This window comes from Carcharhinus amblyrhynchos, chromosome 3, assembly GCF_965287045.1.
Source record: "Carcharhinus amblyrhynchos chromosome 3, sCarAmb.v2.hapA, whole genome shotgun sequence".
NCBI classification, from domain to species: Eukaryota; Metazoa; Chordata; class Chondrichthyes; order Carcharhiniformes; family Carcharhinidae; genus Carcharhinus; species Carcharhinus amblyrhynchos.
Window position 1 is genome coordinate 21,516,510 of NC_137326.1, and position 22,678 is coordinate 21,539,187.

General features: G+C 41.7%; 1 protein-coding gene across 1 annotated transcript in view; it reads left to right on the forward strand.

Annotated features, from left to right (window-relative positions):
- atg7 (ATG7 autophagy related 7 homolog (S. cerevisiae)) overlaps window positions 1–22,395 on the forward strand; it is a 142,397-nt gene extending 120,002 nt beyond the window's left edge. The window contains exon 18 of the mRNA XM_080181948.1: window positions 21,555–22,395. Within this exon, the coding sequence (XP_080038074.1) occupies window positions 21,555–21,587 (33 nt within the window). The 3' untranslated portion in view covers window positions 21,588–22,395. The remainder of the gene's footprint in view (window positions 1–21,554) is intronic.
- The last annotated feature ends 283 nt before the right edge of the window (window positions 22,396–22,678 follow it).

The window sequence follows — 22,678 nt, forward strand, 5'->3', positions numbered from 1 at the left end:
TTAGCATGGCCAATCAACCTAACCTGAACATCTTTGGACTGTGGAAGGAAACCGGAGTACCCAGACGAAACCCATGCAGACGTGGAGAACGCGCAAACTCTACACAGTTACCCGAGGCTGGAATTGAACCTGGGTCCCTATGATACAGTAGTGTTAACCACTGTGCCACAGTGCTGTCCCTAATGGGTCTACCTGTGAGAATATTGCCGACATATGTTAGCCCATTCTGCCTTTTTTTCTCCGTTAGATTGAGTTGTACACGTATTATCCTTTTTCAAAGGTATCAGGATAGATAATGCAGTAAGAAGTCTCACAACACCAGGTTAAAGTCCAACAGGTTTATTTGGTATCACAAGCTTTCGGAGTGTTGCTCCTTCATCAGGTGGTGATGATCAGTGGTACCAGGATGATTCACCTGATGAAGGAGCAGCGCTCTGAAAGCTTGTGATACCAAAAAAACTGTTGGACTTTAGCTTGGTGTTGTGAGATTCCTTACAGTGCCCACCCCAGTCCAACGCTGGCATCACCACATGATAGATAATGCGGTACGCATTAATCATCTTGGGATTGATCTGAGATCACTGATGGAATCGGCAGAGGGAGAATCTGATGGTTCCTATGGTTGTCTTGAAATGGATAATTTCTGTGGGAGCTTGCTATGTGCAAATTGACTCCTGCATTTCCACAAGAGATTATACTTCTAACTTAGTCGATTTGAAAGTGTTGTGGTGTCTTGAGATTGTGAAGGGTGCTACATAAATGCAGCTTTTTATAATTTTATGGTGTCCTAAATGGCACAAATTCAAAATGTCTGGTCTAAGTAGCGAAATTGGAATGCTCCTCGTTGCATTAATTTAATTAAAAAAATCTCTCTAACAAATAAAAATGCAACCCATCTGACTCACTACAGTGGCTTACCACAAGTATGTTGTGTTATAGAATGGTTTAATGTGAGCATTTTCAAACCAACCACTCTTTATTCTGGTGGGGGTGCAATGAAGTGCTGCAGCCAGGCACCGCCTTATATACAAATATACATGTGAATTAAGAGCACGAGTAGGCCATTCAGCCTTTCTAGCCTGCTCCATCATTCAAAAGATCGTGGTTGATCTGATTGAGGTCTCAATTCCATACTCTGCCTACTCCCAATGAGCTTTGATCTAACCCCAATAACTTCCCAGATAGGACAGAATGTCGGACTTCTCTGCAAACCAATGAAATTGTCAGAAGAATTGTGTTCTTTTAATTCACTTGCGGGATGTGTGTGTCTCTGGCTAAGCCATCATTTATTGCCTGTACCTAATTGCCCTTGAGAAGGTGCTGGTGAGCTGCCTTCTTGAATCGCTGCAGTCCTTGAGGTGTAGGTACACCTACAGTACTGTTAGGGCAGGAATTCCAGGATTTTGACCCACTGACAGTGAGGAAATGATGATTTATTTCCAAATCAGGATTTAGATGGCAGCTGCCAGGTGGTGATGTTTGCAGGCATGGGATGTTCTTGTCCCTCTAGATGGCAGTGGTTGTGGGTTTGAAAAGTGCTGCCTACGGAACCTTGCTGAGTTCTTACGGTGCATACCACTATCAGCAGTCGTACACACTGCTGCTGCTGTTTGTCGGTGGTGGAGAAATTGAATGTTTGTGGAAGAAATGGCAGTCAAGTGGGCTGCTCCTCGATGGTGTTGAACTTCTTGAGTCTTGTTGGAGTTACACTCATCCAAGCAATTGGAACGTATTCTATCCACATCCCTGATGGACAAGCTTCTGGGAGTCAGGAGTTGAATTACTTACCATAGGTTTCCTAGCCTTTGACGTGTTCTGCTAGCCACATCATTAATATGGCTAGTTCAGTTTCAGGTCAATGGTAACTTCCAGGATGATGGGGAATTCAGTGATGGTAATGCCATTGAATGTCATGGGTGACTGGCGTACGTTTACGTTTAAAACACGCCATAGACCAAGCTATGGCTTTGTTTCTGCTTGATATCCGGAAATTCCTTTTAAAATAGGAGTGGGATAAGGACTATTCGAAACATTCAATTATACAAACATTTTTATACACAATATTTACCTTTTAGGTGTTGCAACCAATTAGCAATTTTCATACTGTCAACAGGTTTGCTTACACAAAGACAATCTTGCCAGGTTGATCAGTGAGAGGTAAAGATTGTACTACCCATATAAAAGTCAAGTACAGTTTTAGTTTATTTATTTATCAGTGTCACAAATAGGTTTACATTCACACTGCAGTGAAGTTATTGTGAAAATTCCTGAATCAACGTACTCCAGTGCCTGTTCGGGTACACTGAGGGAGAATTTAGCACAGCCAGTGCACCTAACCAGCACATCTTTTCGACTGTGGGAGGAAACTGGAGGAAACGCATGCCGGCACTGGGAGAATGTGCAGACAGTGAGCCAAGCTGGGAATTGAACCCGGGTCCCTGGCGCTGTGAGGCAGCAGTGCCAACCAGTGTGCCACCATGCCAGCCCATCACCAGTGCAGCACTGAGGCAATTTCTAAAGCCCATGTTACCATGTGCATTTCATTTGTATTTCCTTTCTCCTGCTATCATAGCAAAACAATGTTACAGATATTTGATTGTTCTTTTAACATTCCACGGCAAAACTATTTGGCTCGCTATACTACATGCTGGCAGACCTGCTGTATATTCAAAACACTTTCACAGAGCGCTCAAGTTGCAATATTTGCAGATCCATTCTGCTTAATTGTTGTTAAAGTTTATTACATCTGTTTACCAGTAGGAACAATGCAATCTTTCAGTTTGTAGAGACAGGTGAAGAATTTATTTCCTCTTGGCTTGGGTCCATAGGGACTTGTTTTATTGAAATCCTTGCAGTCAGTTCCCATGCAGTGTTTAACAAAGGTTTGTGCCTTTTAGGAAACCATCCAGCAGATGATAATGACCACAAAGGGCAAATGTAAGAGTCAAAAGTTGCTATGGCCTAAACATTTTTGAAGCTGGGCCTATGGTAGCTCTTATTTTAGTCAGTGTGCGTTTTTGTGAATTATGATGTTGGTACCTGCTGTGCCCCATGGAGTGGGGTAAGGGGGGGGTGCACAGTATACCAGCGCAATTATTACTGCATTTCAAAGGAAACAGCGCTACTGGGTGCAATTTAAAAGTGGGCTGATGATGTTTGCTCTTTACATGTCAATCCAAAGCAACCTATGTAAAGAGATGTGTCAGCTTCCATTGCCATCCTCTTGAAATAACTTATTTTTAATCGATCTATTGATCTCAAGTTTTAGAATATTACATCTGTCCTGTGCCTGAGACGGTTGCTCTGAGCTGGAGCAGTAGTGCAGAGCATAACAATTGACTTTAGTGCCCTGGGGCTAGCAGCGAGGAAAATAACCATGTTTTCTGCATCTGTCACTAGCCAACTGCAGGGAAAGTGAACAAGTGCAGATATTCAACTGAGGACCATTTTAGACTTCTAATATCCAGGGACATAGAATCCCTGTACAGAAGACCATTCTTAAGTTAAACAAAGCATCTAACCCAGGCTGTATCCTCATAACCCCACATACTTACCCCACTAATCCGCTACACAAACTGAAATTCTAAGGAGAAATTTAGCACGGACAGTCAACCTAACCTGCACATCTTTGGAGTGTGGGAGGAAATGGGAGCGCCCAGAGGAAACCCGTGCAGACACAGGGAGAACATGCAAACTCCACACAAACAGGTTTGAATTGAACCCAGGTCCCTGGTGCTGAGAGGCAGCAGTGCTAACCACCATGCCACCCTAGTGTCGAGTGAAGCATGGTTGTCTCAGCTAGCCACAGGGGCTTAATCTGAAATGATAATGCACCAAGAATCAGTTTGCTAAGAAGAGGAAGGAAAAATTTGTAAAACAGAAGCTTTGCTACAGAAGAAATGGATGGTTGTAAAGCAAGCCTGAACTCTGTGTTTAAAGTAACTCATATGTCATGTTACTGTGGTCTTTGGAATGGTGAAAACTTCTTCATTATGTTGTGTGCTGTCTTATTATAAACCAGTCAGATGATGCTGTGCTCCAACTAAAACAGAATGGCATATAATTCATATTAAGAATGTGGTTGCCTGCATCATCTTGAGCAATGTAATTGTTTTCCAAGAAGAAATGTTTTGGCTCCAGTCATCATGGTCAGTTAATGCTGCATGAAATACTTGCGGGGTGGGTAAAAATTAACTACATTCCGTTTTTCAACCTGGCACAGGTTTAATAGTTGTGGGAAGGTTTGCTTACTCTATTCGTGGAGGATTGTGATACATTAACTGAACTTTCACCATTCCTTAGTTAAACTATTAGGACTGGACTGATCTGCATTGGGTGAGACTCAACAGAAAAGTATTGATTCCGAAATGCTCAAATGTTGCAGTGACCTTTTAATCTGTGAATTCCCAGAACAGGATTGCCAAGATACAGTAGACACTTCTTAATGTATTGTCATCCGTGTTGGGGTTTAGTTTAGAGCGCTTTATTTTGAAAGGAGAGCCACTGTCTTCTCTTCCTACTGCTAGTAGAAGTGTTTATCCCTATTTTAATGAATGTGCTCATTTCATTTAAGATAACTGAACATATAGTTGATCTGAATGGTACCGAAGAACATGAGTGAAAAAACAACTGAATTCCCCTCAGCAAGAATTGAAACAGAGTGGTTGGTAACACAACATGCTCATAAAAATAAGATTGCGTGGCTTGTAGTCATGCTTGGCTTCGGTAGGCCTGGGTCTGCAGACCGGAAAGTTTACAAGTGTGCGCACTCGTGACCTGTAACCCTATTTAAAGAACATGTGAGTGGACGTTGAACCAATCCTGGAGAAGGTGATGCATTTTCACCCAATATGCTTGTTTAGCAAAGTAACAAAAGGGGTTCTGGCATTGACTGAATGATGTATAACCAATTGCATACTCAAAGAAATGGTCCTTGCTTCTGATTTCTTTCAAACCCCAGTATAACAACAAGACGCTCTTTGTTCTGGATTGCATGCCTCAGAATGAATTGACTGAAGACCAGTGTGATGATACTGGTCTGGATTTAGTAGCCAGGGGGTGGGACAAAGCTGCTGACGAGGGCTGATAAGCTACCTATGCTGCTCTAGATAACGGGGTGACACAGTGGTTAGCACTGCAGCCTCACCTGGGTTCGATTTCCAGCTTGGGTCACTGTCTGTGTGGAGTTTGCACATTGTCCTGTGTCTGCGTGGGTTTCCTCTGGATGCTCGGGTTTCCTCCCACATTCCAAAGATGTGCGGATTAGGTGGATGGGCTGTGCTAAATTGGCCCTTAGCGTCAGGGGGACTAGCTAGGGTAAATGCATGAGGTTCTGGAGATAAGATCTGGGTGGGATTGTGGTCAGTGCAGACTTGATGGGCCAAGTAGCCTCCTCCTGCACTGTAGGATTCTATGATTTTATAACCCTGCAAATCAAAGACTCGGAGAGTGGGTGATCGTAGTTGGACAAGCAACAGGAAACTTACTGATATTCTGTTAAACTGCATGGCTTCATCCAGTTAAACCACAACGCCCTCCCTCTGCACACTGTGTGTCCCAAAACTTTGGCTATATCAATGTATGCCTGAATTTCCTCATCTTGAGATAAGTAGAACCGACCCCTGCAGGAAGAGTGTCACTCTATAACAGACAAATACATTTTTCAAATGCCTACCTTTGAGACTTCAGAAGGAGGTGGGTTTTTCTCCTTTTCAGGCATTCGGCTCAGACACAAAAATTCTGGTTCTCTTTGACATTGAAGTTTAATGCAAGTAGTTCCTGTCGAAGTATATTCCCCTCCCCTCCCCATGTTCAATTGGGTAGCAGTGGTTGTAGATAATTAGCTTTGCTCTGTGGTTAGATAGTCTAACCAAGCTCCAGCCCTGAAAAACTAACAACCCACAAGTAAACACTCGCGTTTATATAGCACTCTGTGTACAAAAAGAAAACTGAGAGAATATTATATGGCGTTGGCTAATATAGGAATGCCAAGCCAGAGAAAGGAAGGGAAAGAGAGTCAGCAATCAGAAAAGTATGGTCGAGAAGTAAGGTTATTTAGAACCTATTGAAGGGTAAGGAGGTGAGATTGAACTTGTCAGTTCTCAAGGGACAGGTTCTATAGCGCTTATAGGAGCAGCCTATAATGAAGGGTGTGAGGCATGAATAATTAGATGTGTCGTAGGGAGAGGAGAATAGGTACAAAGACAACACAGGAAGAAATCGTGGAAGCGAGGGGGAAAGTGAAAAGGAGCAATGAAACTGTGGAGAAATTTGAAGTTTGAATCCATAGAACAATAGGCTACAGCACAAAAAGAGGCTATGCAGCCCATCTTGTCCATGTCAGCCCGAGGATACCCAGGTCCCCCTTCTAATCCCACCCTCCTACACGTCACCCATAGCCTTGTAATTTACAGCACTTAAGGTCAGATCCAAGTACTTTTAAAAAGTGTTTAGGGTCTCTATCTGAGTTGTTGGTGGTGGAGGCAGCGAATTCCAGACACTCACTATCCTCCACATAAAAAATACTCTTTTTCCTGTCCCCTCCACAGCTGCTGCCACTTATCTCTAATCTATATGTCCCCAGGTTCTAGAATTCTCTGCCATGGTGAACTTTTTTTTAAATCTTGTCCACTCTATCTCTTCCCCTCATAAGTTTGTACACCCCTATTGAGAGATCCCTCAGCTTTCTTTATTCCAAGGAAAATAATCCCAATCCATCCAACCTCTCCTCATAGCTACACTTCTCTAGCCCTAGCAGCATTCTTGGAAGCCTCCTCTGCACACTCTCTCCCAAAAGCAGTTGTGTGCTTCCTAGAATATGGTGGCCAGAACTGCACACACTACTCCAGTTGTGGCTCACCAGTGTTTTATACAATTCCAACATTATATTCTTTCTTTTATGTTCTATACTTCGGCCAATAAAGGAAAGCATTCCATATGCCTTCTTTACAACCTTATTTACAACCGAGGCAGATTGGTTTGAGTAATGGACTGGGCTGCATTCACCACCCTTGTAGTTCCTTGCGGTCTTGGACAGAGCAGGAGCCATATCAAGCTGTGATACTACCAGAAACAATATTTTCTATGGTGCCTCTGTGAAAGTTGAGAGAGTCATAACTGATGTGCCAAATCTACATGGATAAGGTGGGTATAGAGGGATATGGGCCAAATGCAGGCAATTGGGACTAGCTTAGGGGTTTCAAAAAAAAGGGTGGCATGGACAAGTTGGGCTGAAGGGCCTGTTTCGATGCCGTAAACCTCTGACTCTAACCTTGTCTACTTGAACTGCTGCCTTTGGGGACCTGTGTACTTGTACACCAAGATCTTTCACTTCGTCTACCCTTTCTATTATATTCCCATGTATTGTGTATTTCTGCTATAATGGCTGACAATATTTTAGAGATGCCACTCGGATTATAGAACTCGTCACCTTGTATCTTCCTTGATACCTACCTCCCTTCTCGGTGCTAATTCACCATTTGATTTTTGGAGAACATTTGCATACAGAGAGACTAATCATCACCGCTATAATACCAAGATTCTTAGTTGTGAAGTAGAAACCGTAGCAAATTTACAGCTCAAACAGGCCTTTTGGCCCTTCTTGTCTGTGCCGAACCATTTTTTGCCTAGTCCCACTGACCTACACTTGGACCATATCCCTCCACACCCCTTTCATCCGTGTACCTGTCCAAGTTTTTCTTAAATGTTAAAAGTGACTCCGCATTTACCACTTTATCTGGCAGTTCATTCCACACTCCCACCACTCTCTGCGTGAAGAAGATTCCCTTTAAACTTTTCTCCTTTCACCCTTAACCCATGCCCTCTGGTTTTTTCTCTCCCCTAGCCTCAGTGGAAAGTAGGATGAACATATGTTAAATGTTAAACACACAAATAAAAATTAAAGAAAGTGTTTCTTTATGGCTTAGTGAACAAAGGTACCACCTATTTTATTGCTAAACCATATGTACCAGGAACCCAGATTTGAGGCCCCATTTAGCACAGTGTTTGGTGAATTGACTTCAGCTGACAGAAGTTTCAGGAGCTGCTGTCAATTTTATTGCCCTTGAACAGAGAGGGGGAGTTTAACCAGGATTGTTGCAATCTCGTGACCTAGACGCACGGACACAATGGCAGTTGAACCAAGACAATGGGATGTGTAGCCAAGTGTAGTTAGTGCCCTCATTAGAGGGCAAACCTAATGTAAAAATAGCAAAACTAAGTCTGTGGGCAGCTGAAGGTTTTGAGACAGCAGTTGAGACCTTAACTGGGGAATTTCAACCTTATTGGTGGGAGGCAGTAGTGAATCGGCGATACATTTCAGACTGCATGCAACGTTTCTGCTGATAAAGACAAAATACTGCGGATGCTGGAAGGTGAAACAAAAACAGAAAATATTGGAGAAACCCAGCAGGTCTGACAGTGTCTGTGGAGAGAGAATAGAGGTGGTGATTTTAGTCTGCCAGATTCAAAATGTTGGCTCTATTCTCTCTCCACGGATACTGTCAGACCTGCTGAGTTTCTCTGGTATTTTCTGTTTTTGTTACGTTTCTGCTGAAGTGAGGACCTGGTTGGCCATTTTGTGCTACCTTCCCAGATCCAACTTCACTCCCACAATCCGCGTTCTTAGCATCAAAGGGTGTCAATTTCTATTGTTAGACTTAAATACTTCAGTGCAACTGAGATGCAGTAACACACATCTTTCCTCGTACTTAAATATCACATCATTCCAAAACATTAAAGTGCTCTATAATCAGACAGCCACATTACATTATTATTTATTTTCAGAAGGTCTGCATAATGGCTGCATTGAAGATCATCCAACTCAGATTTATAAACACTGTCATTCTACTGAGGCAAGTCCAAACAGCTTTCAGTAATCCCAACTTTTAGACCTTGTACAGAAAATACTGCTCATAGAACACATTTATCTCAGGATTCTCTAATTATAGGACAGAGAAATAGAAACATGCAGCCAATAATAATAGAAGTATCTGTACCATCTTCCAAATAGTGAGATTGATTCCTCTCTAATGTAGGGGTGTTGTAATTTTATCACCTACAATTATTTGCACAATTGTACTGAATATTTACATTTTTATCCTTGCTGCAAAGTCCTTTGCTGTGCCAAACTGCACTAGTAGGGAGGGAGAAAATCAGGGAATCTCATTCCAGCCATAAAATATGCTATTAATTTTAATTGAACAGGAAAGAGAAATGGTGGATGAGAGAAAAAAAAGCCTTTTAAAACAAAATAAAGAGTGAGTTGGTTGACCCTGTACTTTATAGGTTGACGGGATTCCATGTTTCCTGTTCTCTACAGGGTGATTTCTGCAGTACTTTGCAGCTGGAGTGGGTCTCTGAGTTTGGTGTTGATTGAGGGTTGGTACAGTGGTTAGCACTGCTGCCTTGCAGCACCAGAAACTTGGGTTCAATTCCGGCCTTGGGTGACTGTGCGGAGTCTGCACATTCTCCCCATCTGGGTTTCTTCCAGGTGCTCCAGTTTCATCACACAGTCCAAAGATGTGAAGGTTAGGGTTGATTGGCCTTGCCAAATTGTCCGTTGGGGTATAGATTGGGGGAATTAGCGGGGTAAATATGTGGAGTTACGGGGATGGGACCTATATAGGATACTCTGCCAGAGAGTTGGTGCAGACTAGCTGCGCCAAATGGCCGCCTCCTGCACTGTAGAGATTCCATGTCTCCTATTCTATGAGTCATTTCTATCTGAAGAGGCTGAGTGGGCAAGATGCTCCAGATTAGCGTTGCAGCCATTATGCATCTGACCCCAGTCCCAAATATGATAGGGAAATGTGAAGAATCGGGCTGTAACTTATTTAAGTAGATGGCTATGCATTGATTGTTTTGGGTATTTTGAATGTGGATGAAAAAACAGGTTTCAAAATGATTTGAATAGCCTCTGCAACTCGGACCTTAGATTGGTGCCAAAATTAAATTTTCATCTATTTTCATGAAATGCTGTTCCACATGGCAGCTTTAATCTATTGCTATTCTCTATCCTACACAACCATTGGTGGCACACTGGCACAGCGGTTAGCAGTGCTGTCTCACAGCGCCAGGGACCTGGGTTCAATTTCCGACTTGGGTCACTGTCTGTGCGGAGTCTGCACGTTCTCCCCGTGCTGGAAAACCTCAACAGATCTGGCAGCATCTGTAAAGAGAGAAAAGAGCTAATGTTTCAAGTCTAAATGATCCTTTGTTAAAGCCTTACAGATGCTGCCAGATCTGCTGAGATTTTCCAGCATTTTCTCTTTTGATTTCAGTTTCCAGCACCTGCAGTAATTTGCTTTTCTCCCCGTGTCAGCTTGGATTCCTTCCGGGTGCTCCGGTTTCCTTCCACAGTCCAAAAGACCTGCTGGTTAGGTGGATTAGCTGTGCTAAATTCTCCCTCAGTGTACCTGAATAAGCGCCAGAGTGTGGCAACTCAGGGATTTTCACAGTAACTTCATTGCAGTGTTAATGTAAGCCTACTTGCGATACTAATAAATAAACTTAAACTTAATAAATTTAAAATCAGATTTCATTGGCAAGTACTCCAGCCATGGTATCTGTTGATCTTCCTACACATCATGTTGTCTTTGTTTTTATTGCCCTTTGGTTGGGAAGTAGATGGAATTATCATAAATATGTTGAGAAGCATATGGTCTGGAGTGGTCAGTCATGAGGTAGTGTATTTGGGATACATATAATACATCCTGTTTTTCACCAGTTTACAGGATGATCACAGATGAGGAAGGTCATTCAGGCCAGCTTAATTTAGCTATTAATTACCTCATAATTCCAAGGCTTCAATCTTCACTATTTTACCTGGAAATATATTAGACACTGGTGAAGAAATCTCAGACATCAGCCATAAAAGTACCTTTACTAAATTGAATGGGTGTCTTTTTGTTCTACCTGCAAATTAATTAAAAGTAATATCCTGGCTTTATTTTGAAATGCCCTGAGGGACATTTGATCAGGTGCCTCCTTACTAGGCTGAAACTTGCCAAACTTCTTGAGTTTTTGCTCTTAATCCAATCTACCTGATATTAGAGATCAGCCTCTTGGTTCCTCTTTGCATTGACTCCAAGAGCTTGAATATCTCTCCTGATTGTTGGCAGTCAAAACTGGATGCAGTATTTGAGGTACAATTTGACCAGAACACCACAATGTATTTGTTACCTCCTCTGATATATTCATCAGTTTTAACCATCAACCTCCATTAGTTTTGTTGATTGCTGCTCTGCATTGATTGGATCGATGATCAATATTGAGAGTTTCTTTTCACTTTACCCTTCATGGCGTTTTGTGTCTTGTCTATAGTTTCTTCGTATGTTCAGTACTTTGCAATTTTATTAAAATTCCATCTGCCATTGTTCTATGCGCTTATTTAATTTCCCATCTCATTTTGTAATTTCTGAACTTCCTCTTTTGTTTCACTTAATCTCCCAATTTGCTATCATTTACAAATTTAACCACTTTGCCTTGAGTTTCTGAATTTTTCAATCCGAATCATTTATGCGATTTAGACACAATAGTTACAATGACCCCGATGTTTCCCACTCAATAGCCACCCCATAATTTCTGCCAACTCCGATTTAACTCCGTGATTCCTACCCTTCAGCCAATTTCTTGCCTATTCTAAAGTTTATCCAAAATGAGCATATTTAGTAATCAACATTTTCATTGGCAATTTTGTTCCGATCAAATGGTAACCCTCCAATATCTATTGAGTCCTAAAACTGATTGTCAGTGCCTCTCTTACCCAGTACGTACAGTGCTTTGGACCACTTTACATTTTGACTTTTGTCTCCAACAGAGAGACCATAGATTCATCATCTTATTTGCTGTTTAACCTTGCCCCATTAAAACAAGCCACACCTTATCCTAACATGGAACCCTTGCCTTATTCCAAATTTTCCCTCCATCCCCTCTCTGTCTCTCAAACTTAACATAAGAACATAAGAAATAGGAGCAGGAGTAGGCCATCTAGCCCCTCGAGCCTGCCCCGCCATTCAATAAGATCATGGCTGATCTGTCGTGGCTCAGTTCCACATTCCCGCCCTCTCCCCATAACCCTTAATCCCCTCTCTTATCAAAAACCCATCAACCCCCATCTTAAAAATATTTAGCGAGGTAGCCTCCACCACTTCAACGGGCAGAGAATTCCAGAGATTCACCACCCTTTGAGTGAAGAAGTTCCTCCTCAACTCCGTTCTAAAACTTCTCATCATGACGTGTATCTCTTGCCACTTTGACCCGATGTTCATTAACCTTCCAGCCACCCAATTTTACTGACCTCAATTTTAGCTAGTATTGTAAATGACTTCTCCCTGGAACTGCCTCTCTGCCTTCCAGACCACTATCCTCAAATCAACCCACCCTTGGCTCCACTGTTTCCACTAATGACAGCATCATCTCCAACGTCCCTTTCCTCCATGATCCTTGGATGTGTAGCTTTCCAGACCCATATCCATCTCTCTCATGTTTTCCTGTTTAAATAATACCAATCAAACTTTTGCTTCTCACATGGCACTAAAATAGTCCTAGCCAAAGTCATTAACGGCATACTTCTCTGTAACTGTGATCTTGCTGCATATTCCTCCTCTTCATCTTTGACTGTTCAACACATCAATGGCACCATCCATGTCACTGATCCAGTTTCAGCTCCATGTGACAATCCTTGTTTGCTTTCGTATTTACTTGGGCATAGCCAGTGAGTTTTGAATACTGGCATCTCTTCTCACACTCAAATGCTTAACTCCAAAATAACTTCCTCCACTCTTGACTTCAATTCTCTTCCTTCTTTACATCCAATCTTTGGCAATATTTTCATGGGGTCAGCTTTCACACGTATGCTGACGACTCCGAAATTTACTTGTCCACCCTTTTCATTGCCTTCTGTGCTGTTGGACTGTTTGTCTAACATCCAGTTTTATGAATAATAATTTCCTTGAACTGAATACTGAGAAGACAGAAGCCATTGCCTTCAATCCTCACCACCAACTCTATTCACCTTTCCATAAGATATAGGAGCAGAATTAGGCCACTCGGCCCATCGAGTCTGCTCTGCCATTCAACTGTGGCTGATATGATTCTCATACCATTCTCCTGCTTTCTCCCATAATCCTTGATCCCCTTATTGATCAAGAACCTATCTATCTCTGTCTTAAAGACACTCAACTTCTAGTCTCTCCCACTACTGAAAACATCCTCTGCATGTCCACTCTATCTAGGCCTCCCAGTATTCTGTAAATTTCAATTAGATCCCCCCCTCACTTTTTAAATTCCATCGAGTATAGACCAAGGCTCTCAACTGCTCCTCATCTGACAAACCCGCCATTCCTAGGATCATTCTTATGAACCTCTTGAAAGTAGTTTATTTATTAGTCACAAGTAAGGCTTATGTTAACACTGCAATTAAGTTACTGTGAAATTCCCCTAGTCACCACACTCCGGCACCTGTTTGAATCAGTGCACCTAACCAGCATGTCTTTCAGACTGTGGGAGGTAATCAGAGCACCCGGAGGAAATCCATGCAAACATGGAGAGAATGTGCAAACTCCACACAGACAGTGATCCAAGCCAGGAATTGAACCTGGGTCCCTGGTGTGAGGCAGCAGTGCTAACCACTGTGCCATCATGGCACCCAATGACACCCTCCAGGTATGGGGCCAGCACATCCCTATCAGGCATGGGGTCCAAAACAGCTCACAATATTCCAAATGGTTTCTGATCAGACCTTTATACAGCCTCAGCAGTACATCCCTGCTTTTGTATTCTAGTCCTCTAGAAATGAATGCTAACGTTGAACTTGCCTTCCTAAATGCCAAATGAACCTGCATGTTGACCTTAAGAGAGTCTTGAACCAGGATTCCCAAGTCCCTTTGTGCTTCAGATATCCAGAGCCTTTCCCTATTTATAAAACTGTTCATTGACATCAGATCTTCTGCTTTCCACATGTCAGTCGATGTTGTTGCGCCGACTTCTCCCAGAATGCTCCAGTGAAGTCTTTTGCCACCTCTACTTTTCCAGCAGTAGTCTGAGTGATGTAGATTGTTCACAACCTCAACACCGTATATCACCCTGAGTTCATTTTCTAACCCCCAAATCCTTGCTATTTTTTAACATTCATTCATGAGACATGGTGTAGATGATTGGCCAGCATTTATTGCCCATCCTGGTTGCCCTCGGAGGGCAATTGAAATTCAGCCACATTGCTGTGGCTCTGGAGTCACATGAAGACCAGACCAGGTAAGGATGGCAGATTTCCTTCCCTAAAGGGCATCAGTGACATTAGTGAATTAGTTGATGCAAAAGTCACCTCGGTGACCATCACACTCTCTGTCTCTACTTGGATTGTCCCTTTTAATTCCTTTGCCCTCAGTTCAGTGGCTACTTTATTGCACCTAAATGGCCTAACCTGCACATCTTCGGACACTAAGAGGCAATTTAGCATGGCCATTCCACCTATCCTACACATCTTTGGACTGCCAGTGTTTTTTTTCTCTGTGATCACTCAATATTTAACCTGAAATAACAACATATCCAAACAAAGTCTTAGTATCTTCAAAGCTAGTGACAGCTGTGTGCTACTATTCTGAGTTGTGCGTATGGGTCATGTCTTCATTATCGGTAGCAATGTTCCTGCATTTACAAATCTCATTGAACTCCCGCCTGTCATTACCTGCAGCAAAACAAAGTGTGTGTCCCCAGGTGCGTTCTTGAACAAAAGAGTTAATTCTCTTCCTTAAGTCTAAGCTGCTTTGATGCCACCTGCGTCTGTTGAGCCTTAGTCTATCCTTCATCCAACAACCGTTTATCTTCTAAAGAGCTTGCTGTCAGGCTCATCTTCATAACATTTGCAGGTTTTAAAAATGTAAAATAACCACAGATTGTTGATGTTGCTTGAAAGGTTTGTCTGGAACAACCACAGAATGTTCCACGCCTTTGGTGATAACTGCTTTTTGCTCAGTGCCAAATATAAGGCCACCATTTTATTAGAAATTTGTCACAGTTCATTTCCCTTTCAGTCCCAGTGTCTGATTGGGTTTCCTCCATGTGCTCCAGTTTCCTCCCTCAGTCCGAAAGTCGTGCTGGTTAGGTGCTAAATTCTCCCTCAGAGTATCCGAACAGACGCCACAGTGTGGTGACTAGGGGATTTTCACAGTAACTTCATTGCAATGTTAATGTACGCCTACTTCTGACATTAACAAATGAACTGAAACAAAAAACTGAAGACTGGAAAAATGTTGTTGAGTAGATTCTCGGTAACTTCAGATTTTAAAGGTTTTTGTTATCTTGCTAGTCACTTTGGTCTCAGTAAGAACTCAGAATATTTCCAGTAATCTGTTACTGACAGCCGTTGTATTAGTGCGCAGCCTGCACCCATACACAGCACACAAGCTACATTTAATTAAGTCTGCTTGTGATTTTAAATTCCAAAATCTCCATCCTCCACTACCAATACTTTGTTTGGATATGTTGTTATTTCAGGTTAAATATTGAGTGATCACGAGAGAAAAAAAACACTGGCAGTCCAAAGATATGTAGGTTAGATGGAATGGCCATGCTAAATTGCCTCTTAGTGTCCAAAGATGTGCAGGTTAGGCCATTTAGCCATAGTACAATGTGCGAGGTTACAGGAATAGCATAGAGGGGAGAGCCTGGATGGGATGTTCTTTCAGACTCGATGGACTAAATGGCCTCTGTGCAGGGTAGTGATTCTTTTGGTTTCTGAAAAACAGATGGATTGATTTTATTTGAAAAGCACAAACTGCTGCTGTTTTTGTTAACCCCACCAGTGCAAACTAACGCGAAGAACTATGTCACCTTTGAATTTAATGATTCAGACTTTCGCCTAACACTCACATCCTGTTTCTAAGCAAAAAAGACAGTTCTCGTAAACAGACCAACTCTCCTATGAACGTATCCTGGATTTCGCTGGCAACGCCACCATTTGTTGCCCACCCTTATTTGCCTTTGAACTGAGTGGCTTGTGAGGCCATTTCAGAGAGCAGATAAGAGTCAACCACATTGCTGTGGCCCTGGAGTCACATGGAGGCCAGACCAGGTAAGGACGGCAGAGTTCCGTTCCTAAAAGGCATTAGTGAACCAGATGGATTTTTACAACAATCGATAGTTTTGTGGTTACCTTACTGAGAGTAGCTTTGTATTCCAGATTTATTAATTGAATTCAAAATCCTCCATGTGTTGTGGGAATTGAACTTCTGACCCGCATTAGCGTGGGGCCTCTGGATTATATCCAGCCACATTATCACCATCTCTCATATTTTTAAAAATACTTTCTTGGGGCATGATTTTAGTCATAGATTTATTATTGTCACATGTATTAGTATACAGTGAAAAGTATTGTTTCTTGCTCGCAATACAAACAAGGCATACCATCCTTGAGAAGGAAAGGAGAGAGTGCAGAATGTAGTGGTACAGTCATAGCTAAGGTGTAGAGAAAGATCAACTTAGTGCGAGGTAGACCCATTCAAAAGTCTGATGGCAGCAGCGAAGAAGCTGTTCTTGAGTCAGTTGATCTGTGACCTCAAACTTTTGTATCTTTTTCTCGACGAAAGAAGGTGGAAGAGAGAATGTCTGGGGTGCATGGGGTCCTTTATTATGCTGGCTGCTTTTCTGAGGCAGCGGGAGGTGTAGACAGAGTCAATGGATGGAAGGTTAGTTTGCGTGATGGACTGGGCTTCATTCATGATCCTTTGGAGTTTCTTGCAGTCTTGGACAGAGCAGGAGCCGTGCTAAGCTGTGATACAACCAGAAATAATTCTTTTGTATGGTGCATCTGTGAAAGTTGGTGAGAGTTATAGCTGACATGTCAAATTTCCTTGATCTTCTGAGAGGCATTGGTGGCTTTCTTAAGTATAGTGTTGGCATGGAGGGACCAAGATAGGCTGTTGGTGATCTGGACACCTAAAAACTTGAAGTTCTTGACCATTTCTACTCCATCCCCATTGATGTAGACAGGGGCATGTTCTCCACTACGCCTCCTGAAGTCGATGACAATCTCTTTCGTTTTGTTGATGTTGAGGGAGAGATTATTGTTGTCACACCGTTTCACCAGATTCTCTATCTAATTCCTGAACTCTGTCTTGTCATTGTTTGAGGTCCAACCCACTACAGTGGCATCATCAGCAAACTTGGAAATCGAGTTGAAGGGGAATTTGGCCACACAAAGGTCTTTAAAATGTATGAGTGTCACTAGCCAGGCCTTTTTTTTGCTCATCTTTAATTGCCCTCAGAAGTGGTTGTGAGCCGCTGCAGTCCATGTAGTGTAGGTACACGCTGCAAAATTAACAGTCACATTGACAAATGTAAATTAGTCAAGAAAAGTCAGCATGGATTCCGAAAGGGAAAATCGTATTTTAACTAACTTGCTGGAGTTTTTGGAAGAGTAATAAACTCAGGAGAATAACATGGAACGTCAAAAGGGCATAGGTTGATGTGGAGTGGATTATAACTTGAGCCCCACATATAGACTGTCTTACAGTGGGAGCATTCTCTCAACAAACACCCTCACCTGAGTTCAAGACAGTAACTTTGCACAGACACTTATTTTGGGTCTGAGAAAGCAAACCACATCTCCCCCAAGCAAAGCGACTGTTAAGAGATCTTACCTTTTTCCAGATAGTCGATGAAATAGTTTGTTGGTCCAGTTATAGCTACCTAGATATTATAAGGGTCTTTGGGCCCGTCTTCAAAAATTGTATATTCCTACTTCTGGAAAATACCAGAGAGGTGGGTTCTTATACAGTGTGCCGAAGATTACAGGAGACATTATACTTCACCAATTTGTTTACAAGTCTATTACAGAGCTATTTAGCATGCAGTACACTTTAAAAAGGATAAGTACATTGCAACAGTAATGACTATAAAGTGATTTTAAAAAATAGTTCTAATACTGAATCCAATAAAACTTTAAGAATACAATGTCAGAGTTAATATCAATTGAAGAATGCCTGTCAATATTCAAAGTAACACTTCAACTAAATCCCGAGAGAATCAGTTGTTGGGGTAGTTGATCTGAAAAGCTATCCACTTTGCAATATACAACTCCTCAACAACTACGGCAACAGTGAAGGGGTTCTCCCAGCACCCTTTATACTGTCTCTGCTGTTCCGAAAGGAAACTAGATCAGTTGTACCTTTCTAATCCAGATTATATCATTCTTTAGCAGCAATGTGTTTTACCCCTTTAATTAACTCTTCCCCTTAGATGCATCCTCATTATTCACTATTATTTAGTTGCTAAAATTGGCTGAGAGTCTGTATATGGTCACCATGTTCTATAATATGCCCCATTCCAATTGTCTCTTTGAAGGGATTTTATAGAATAGATTTTTAAAAACCTGTTTGTCTAATTTGCTGCGGTAAGACTTAAGAATGACTCTTGTGTAAATAAGGACAGATAATACCACCATAAAAGCTTTGAGTTCCTTTGAAAATGGTTTTAAAGCTTTTGTTTATCTTTGCTTAGTATGAAGAGAACTAGAAAGTGTGCATGGCACAGATGAGGTTTGTTTAACACCTGTTAAAACCAAAGCTGTCAGCAAGTGCAGGCCATGTATAAACTTGAGGCCTTCTGGGTGAAACTGGCAATACTTAAATATGTCTTCACTTTCTCAATTCTAAAGTATAATTTCCTAAGTGTATGTGAATTCTACCCATTTATTCATATATTTCCTTCAGAGGTGGAATAGGCAGTTAGGTGCTAAATGAAATTTAATACAGATGAGTGGGCAGCACGGTGGCACAGTGGTTAGCATTGCTGCCTCTCAGCGCCAGGAACCCAGGTTCAATTCTGGCCACGGGACACACTGGAGTTTGCACATTCTCCCAGTGTCTGCGTGGGTTTCCTCCCACAGTCCAAAGATGTGCGGGTTAGGTGCATTGGCCTTGCTAAATTGACACTAGTGTTAGGGGGATTAACAACTTAAGTGTGTGGGATTATGGGAATAGGGCCTGGGTGGGATGTGGTCGGTACAGACTCAATATGCTGAATGGCCTCCTTCTGTACCATAGGGATTCTATGAATTGATTCATTTTGGTAGGAAGAATGCTCAGGGCTAATATAAAATGTAGAGCACAACTCTAAAGTGGATGAAGGAGAAGAGGAACATGGGGTCATTGAAGGTGACAGGATACGTTGAGTGCATTTAATAAAGCACACAGTATCAAAGGCTTTATCAAAAGGAGCATAGATTGCAAGGAGGTTATGTTGAACTTGTACAAGATACTAGTTTGGTCTCAGCCAGAGTATTGCATCAGGTTTTAGGTGCCGCACTTTAGGAAGGATGCAAAGACACTGGGGAAAGTACACAAAAGATTCACGAGAACGGTTCCAGGGATGAAGTACTTCAGTTATGAAGACAGATTGGAAAGATTGGCAGTGTTTTCCTTGGAAAGAAGAGGGCCAAGGGGAGACTTGACAGAAGTCTTCAAACCCTCATGAGAACCCTAGACAGAGTAGATAGGAAGAAACTTCCCATTCCTGAAAGGATCAAGAATAGGAGGGCACAAATTTAATGTATTTCTTTTCACTTCAGGGGATGTGACTGTCACTGGCATTTATTGCCGTCAAATTAAGCGGCTTGCTAGGCCATTTCAGAGAGCATTTAAAAGTCAACCACGTTGCTTTGGCTCTACAGTCACATGTAGGCCAGACCAGAAAGGGTGGCAGATTTCCTTCCCTAAAGAACCAGATGGGTTCAGCAAATGTTTCACGATTGTCATTCAGCTTTCGATTGCAGATTTTTTGAACCTAGGTCAGAGCATTGGATCTCTGGATTACTAGTCCAGCAACAATATCGCTGTCATCACCTCAAGGGGACTGTTAGCAAAAGAAGCAGAAACGACATGAGAAAAACTTTCATATAGCGAGTGATTAAGGCCTGAGAGGCAGGTTCACTCAAAGCATTTAACACGGAATTATATTGTTACCTGAATGGAAGAATGTGCTGGGTTATGGGGAGAAGGCAGGACAATGGCACCAAATGAATTGTTCATTTGGAGAGTTCGTTCAAGTAGAATGGGCCGAATGGCCTTCCTCTATGCTCTAACGGTTCAGTGAACATTCACATAATGTTATGCAATGACAACAGCTTACCATGAGGATGCATCACATTTGAACATCCTGTCCCCATCAGGGGCAGAAAACACCTTTCATTAATCCCTTATTTGAATTTTTCTTCCCTGTTTGAGATGGAATGATGCTTGTTGTATATTCCTCTATTTGAAAACGGCTGTAGATTACTCACTATTTTTGATTTTTGACAGGAAAGCAGACTGTGAATGATTTGTTTGTCTTGAATTATTTGCAAGCTAATTTATTTCCTGTTTTGAACGTTATTTGACTGATCTCACGGTTGTCAATTAAGTCTGATTCCAGTCTTTCAGACCTTTGTGTCCTGTTGTTTGTGTTCACTTGATATTTTTGCAAAAAAAATGTTGGTTTTGTGCCAATAATAAGTGCTGTAAAATTCTCTCTCTTAATCCATTTACCAAACAAGAGAAAATAGTGTCTCATTTGGTATTAAGTGCTAGAGAACTTGAAACTGTTACATTCGCAAGTAGGACTAAACAGAGGGAGCAGGTTCGTGAATGTCAAAGAATGACAGAAGGGCCTGGACAAACTTGTAAGTGGCACAGTGGTTAGCTCCATTTTCTCACAGCACCAGGGACCCGGGTTTGATTCCAGCCTGTCCATGTGGAGTTTACATATTCTCCCTGTGCAGGTTTCCTCTGGTGATCCAGTTTCCTCCACAGTCCAAAGATGTGTGGATTAGGTGGATTGGCTGTGCTATCTTGCCCCTTAGTTTTTTTTGGGGGGGTGGGGTATTAACAGTGTAAATACATGGAGTACAGAGATAGGGCCTGGGTGGGATTGTTGTTGGTGCAGGCTGGATGGGCTGAATGGCCTTCTGTGCTGTAGGGATTCTATGAAATTCGGTGCAGAGAAATGTAAATTATTGCGCGTTGGAAGAACTGCAACACAAGTGACTGGTCATTACTGGTTTGCAGTCAAAAAGAAATGGAATAGTGGGCTGCATTGCTAAAGTTGTAGTTAAGTTCAGAGGCAGTTATTGCTGAAGTTAAATAATGCTCTGATCAATTTGCATCCTGTATCCTTTTTAGTTCTGGTCACTGGCCACAAGAGGCCTTGAAGTGACGCAGAAAAGGTTGAAAAGCTGATGCTCATGTCAAAGGATTGGGGTGTGGGAAAAGATTACAAAAAAATGCTAAGTCTTCACTCATGAAGAGAAATGAGGTATGCAGGGTAGTAATTGGACTGGAGAAGGTAAATCTGAAGAGATAGTTCAAGGTAAACTTTGACTGCAGGACAAGCTAGTAAAATACAAATTCCTAATAGATATTATTCAAGAGAGATGCTGGAACAGGGGTACTATGTGTTAATGGAAGGATGTGCTGGAGGGGCCTCATTCAATTGTCTCAGGCTTTGGATCTCAATGCAAAGGCTCAATGGTTATATTTTTCCATTAACATTCAAAGTAAAAATTCCTTTTCTATTTTCAGATCTGGGATATGAGTGATGATGAAAGCTTCTGAAAAGCAGCTGTGTAACCTAAAAAGATGATGTTCGATGCTCGTTGGCAAATTGAAGAACTAATGCAAGAGCTCTTTCTAGCACTTTTTATAATCCTGAGGTTGAATAACAGCCAGCCTGATGGAGGTCAAGGATTCTGTAATTTGCATTATGGTGTTCAGCTTAATTAAGAAACATTTTGCTGTTTAATAAATAAATATCTCCGAATACCTTTCTGAAGTCGAAAATGTGCAAATGTCTTGGCCCTCTCATCCAGAGCACAACTCTGGAGATTATCATCAAAATATTAGCGATAATAGCAATAATCCTAAACCAAATGCTGTTATTATATATTTGAGTTCTGTTTGTTTATTTACAGACAGTATGGGTGTGAATCATTCATTTAACCCACACAGCTCAAACATGAACTCTCCTGTTGCTTCAAGTTCTTTGAAAAGAATAGATATTCCACTGTCTCCAATCAATTTTGACTGTTGTTCCAAAGAAAAAGTGTTTTGTTTTAATCTGGTTCTGTGCAAGCCAGGAGTTTACATGGTCAAGAATTTTAATTAAATATGGGGTTTATCATTTGAACTACTAACTTCACTTCCATTTAAATGCTCTTTTGTATTGAGTAGAAGTCTGTTTCCTGTCCTGCAATTCTTTATGCCTGACACGTCTTCATTGTGTACATACTGGTGTAAGCTGCATGCAACACTTGCTGTCTTTTACACAATTAAAAATGACGTAATAGTCTTCACACTATTAGACTTGTTTCAACATTTAATTCTGCAAGAATAAAAAGTGAATTTGTATTACATGGACCAATAACTGTTGTTTCGCTTTCCTCTGTGTAAAATGAAAGCCAGAATACCTTTTTTATTCACTTGTGGGACATGGGCGTCACTGGTTGGTCAGTATTTATTTAGTTGCCCTTGGAGAGCAGTTGAGTCTCAATTGCATTGCGGTGCCTTACCTATTAATCAGACCACCCACGTTTTCCTCAGATCATTTATATATATTACAAACAACAGAGGTCCCAGCACTGATCCCTGTGGAACACCACTGGCTACAGATCTCCATTCTGAAAGACACCCTTCTGCTGCTACTCTCT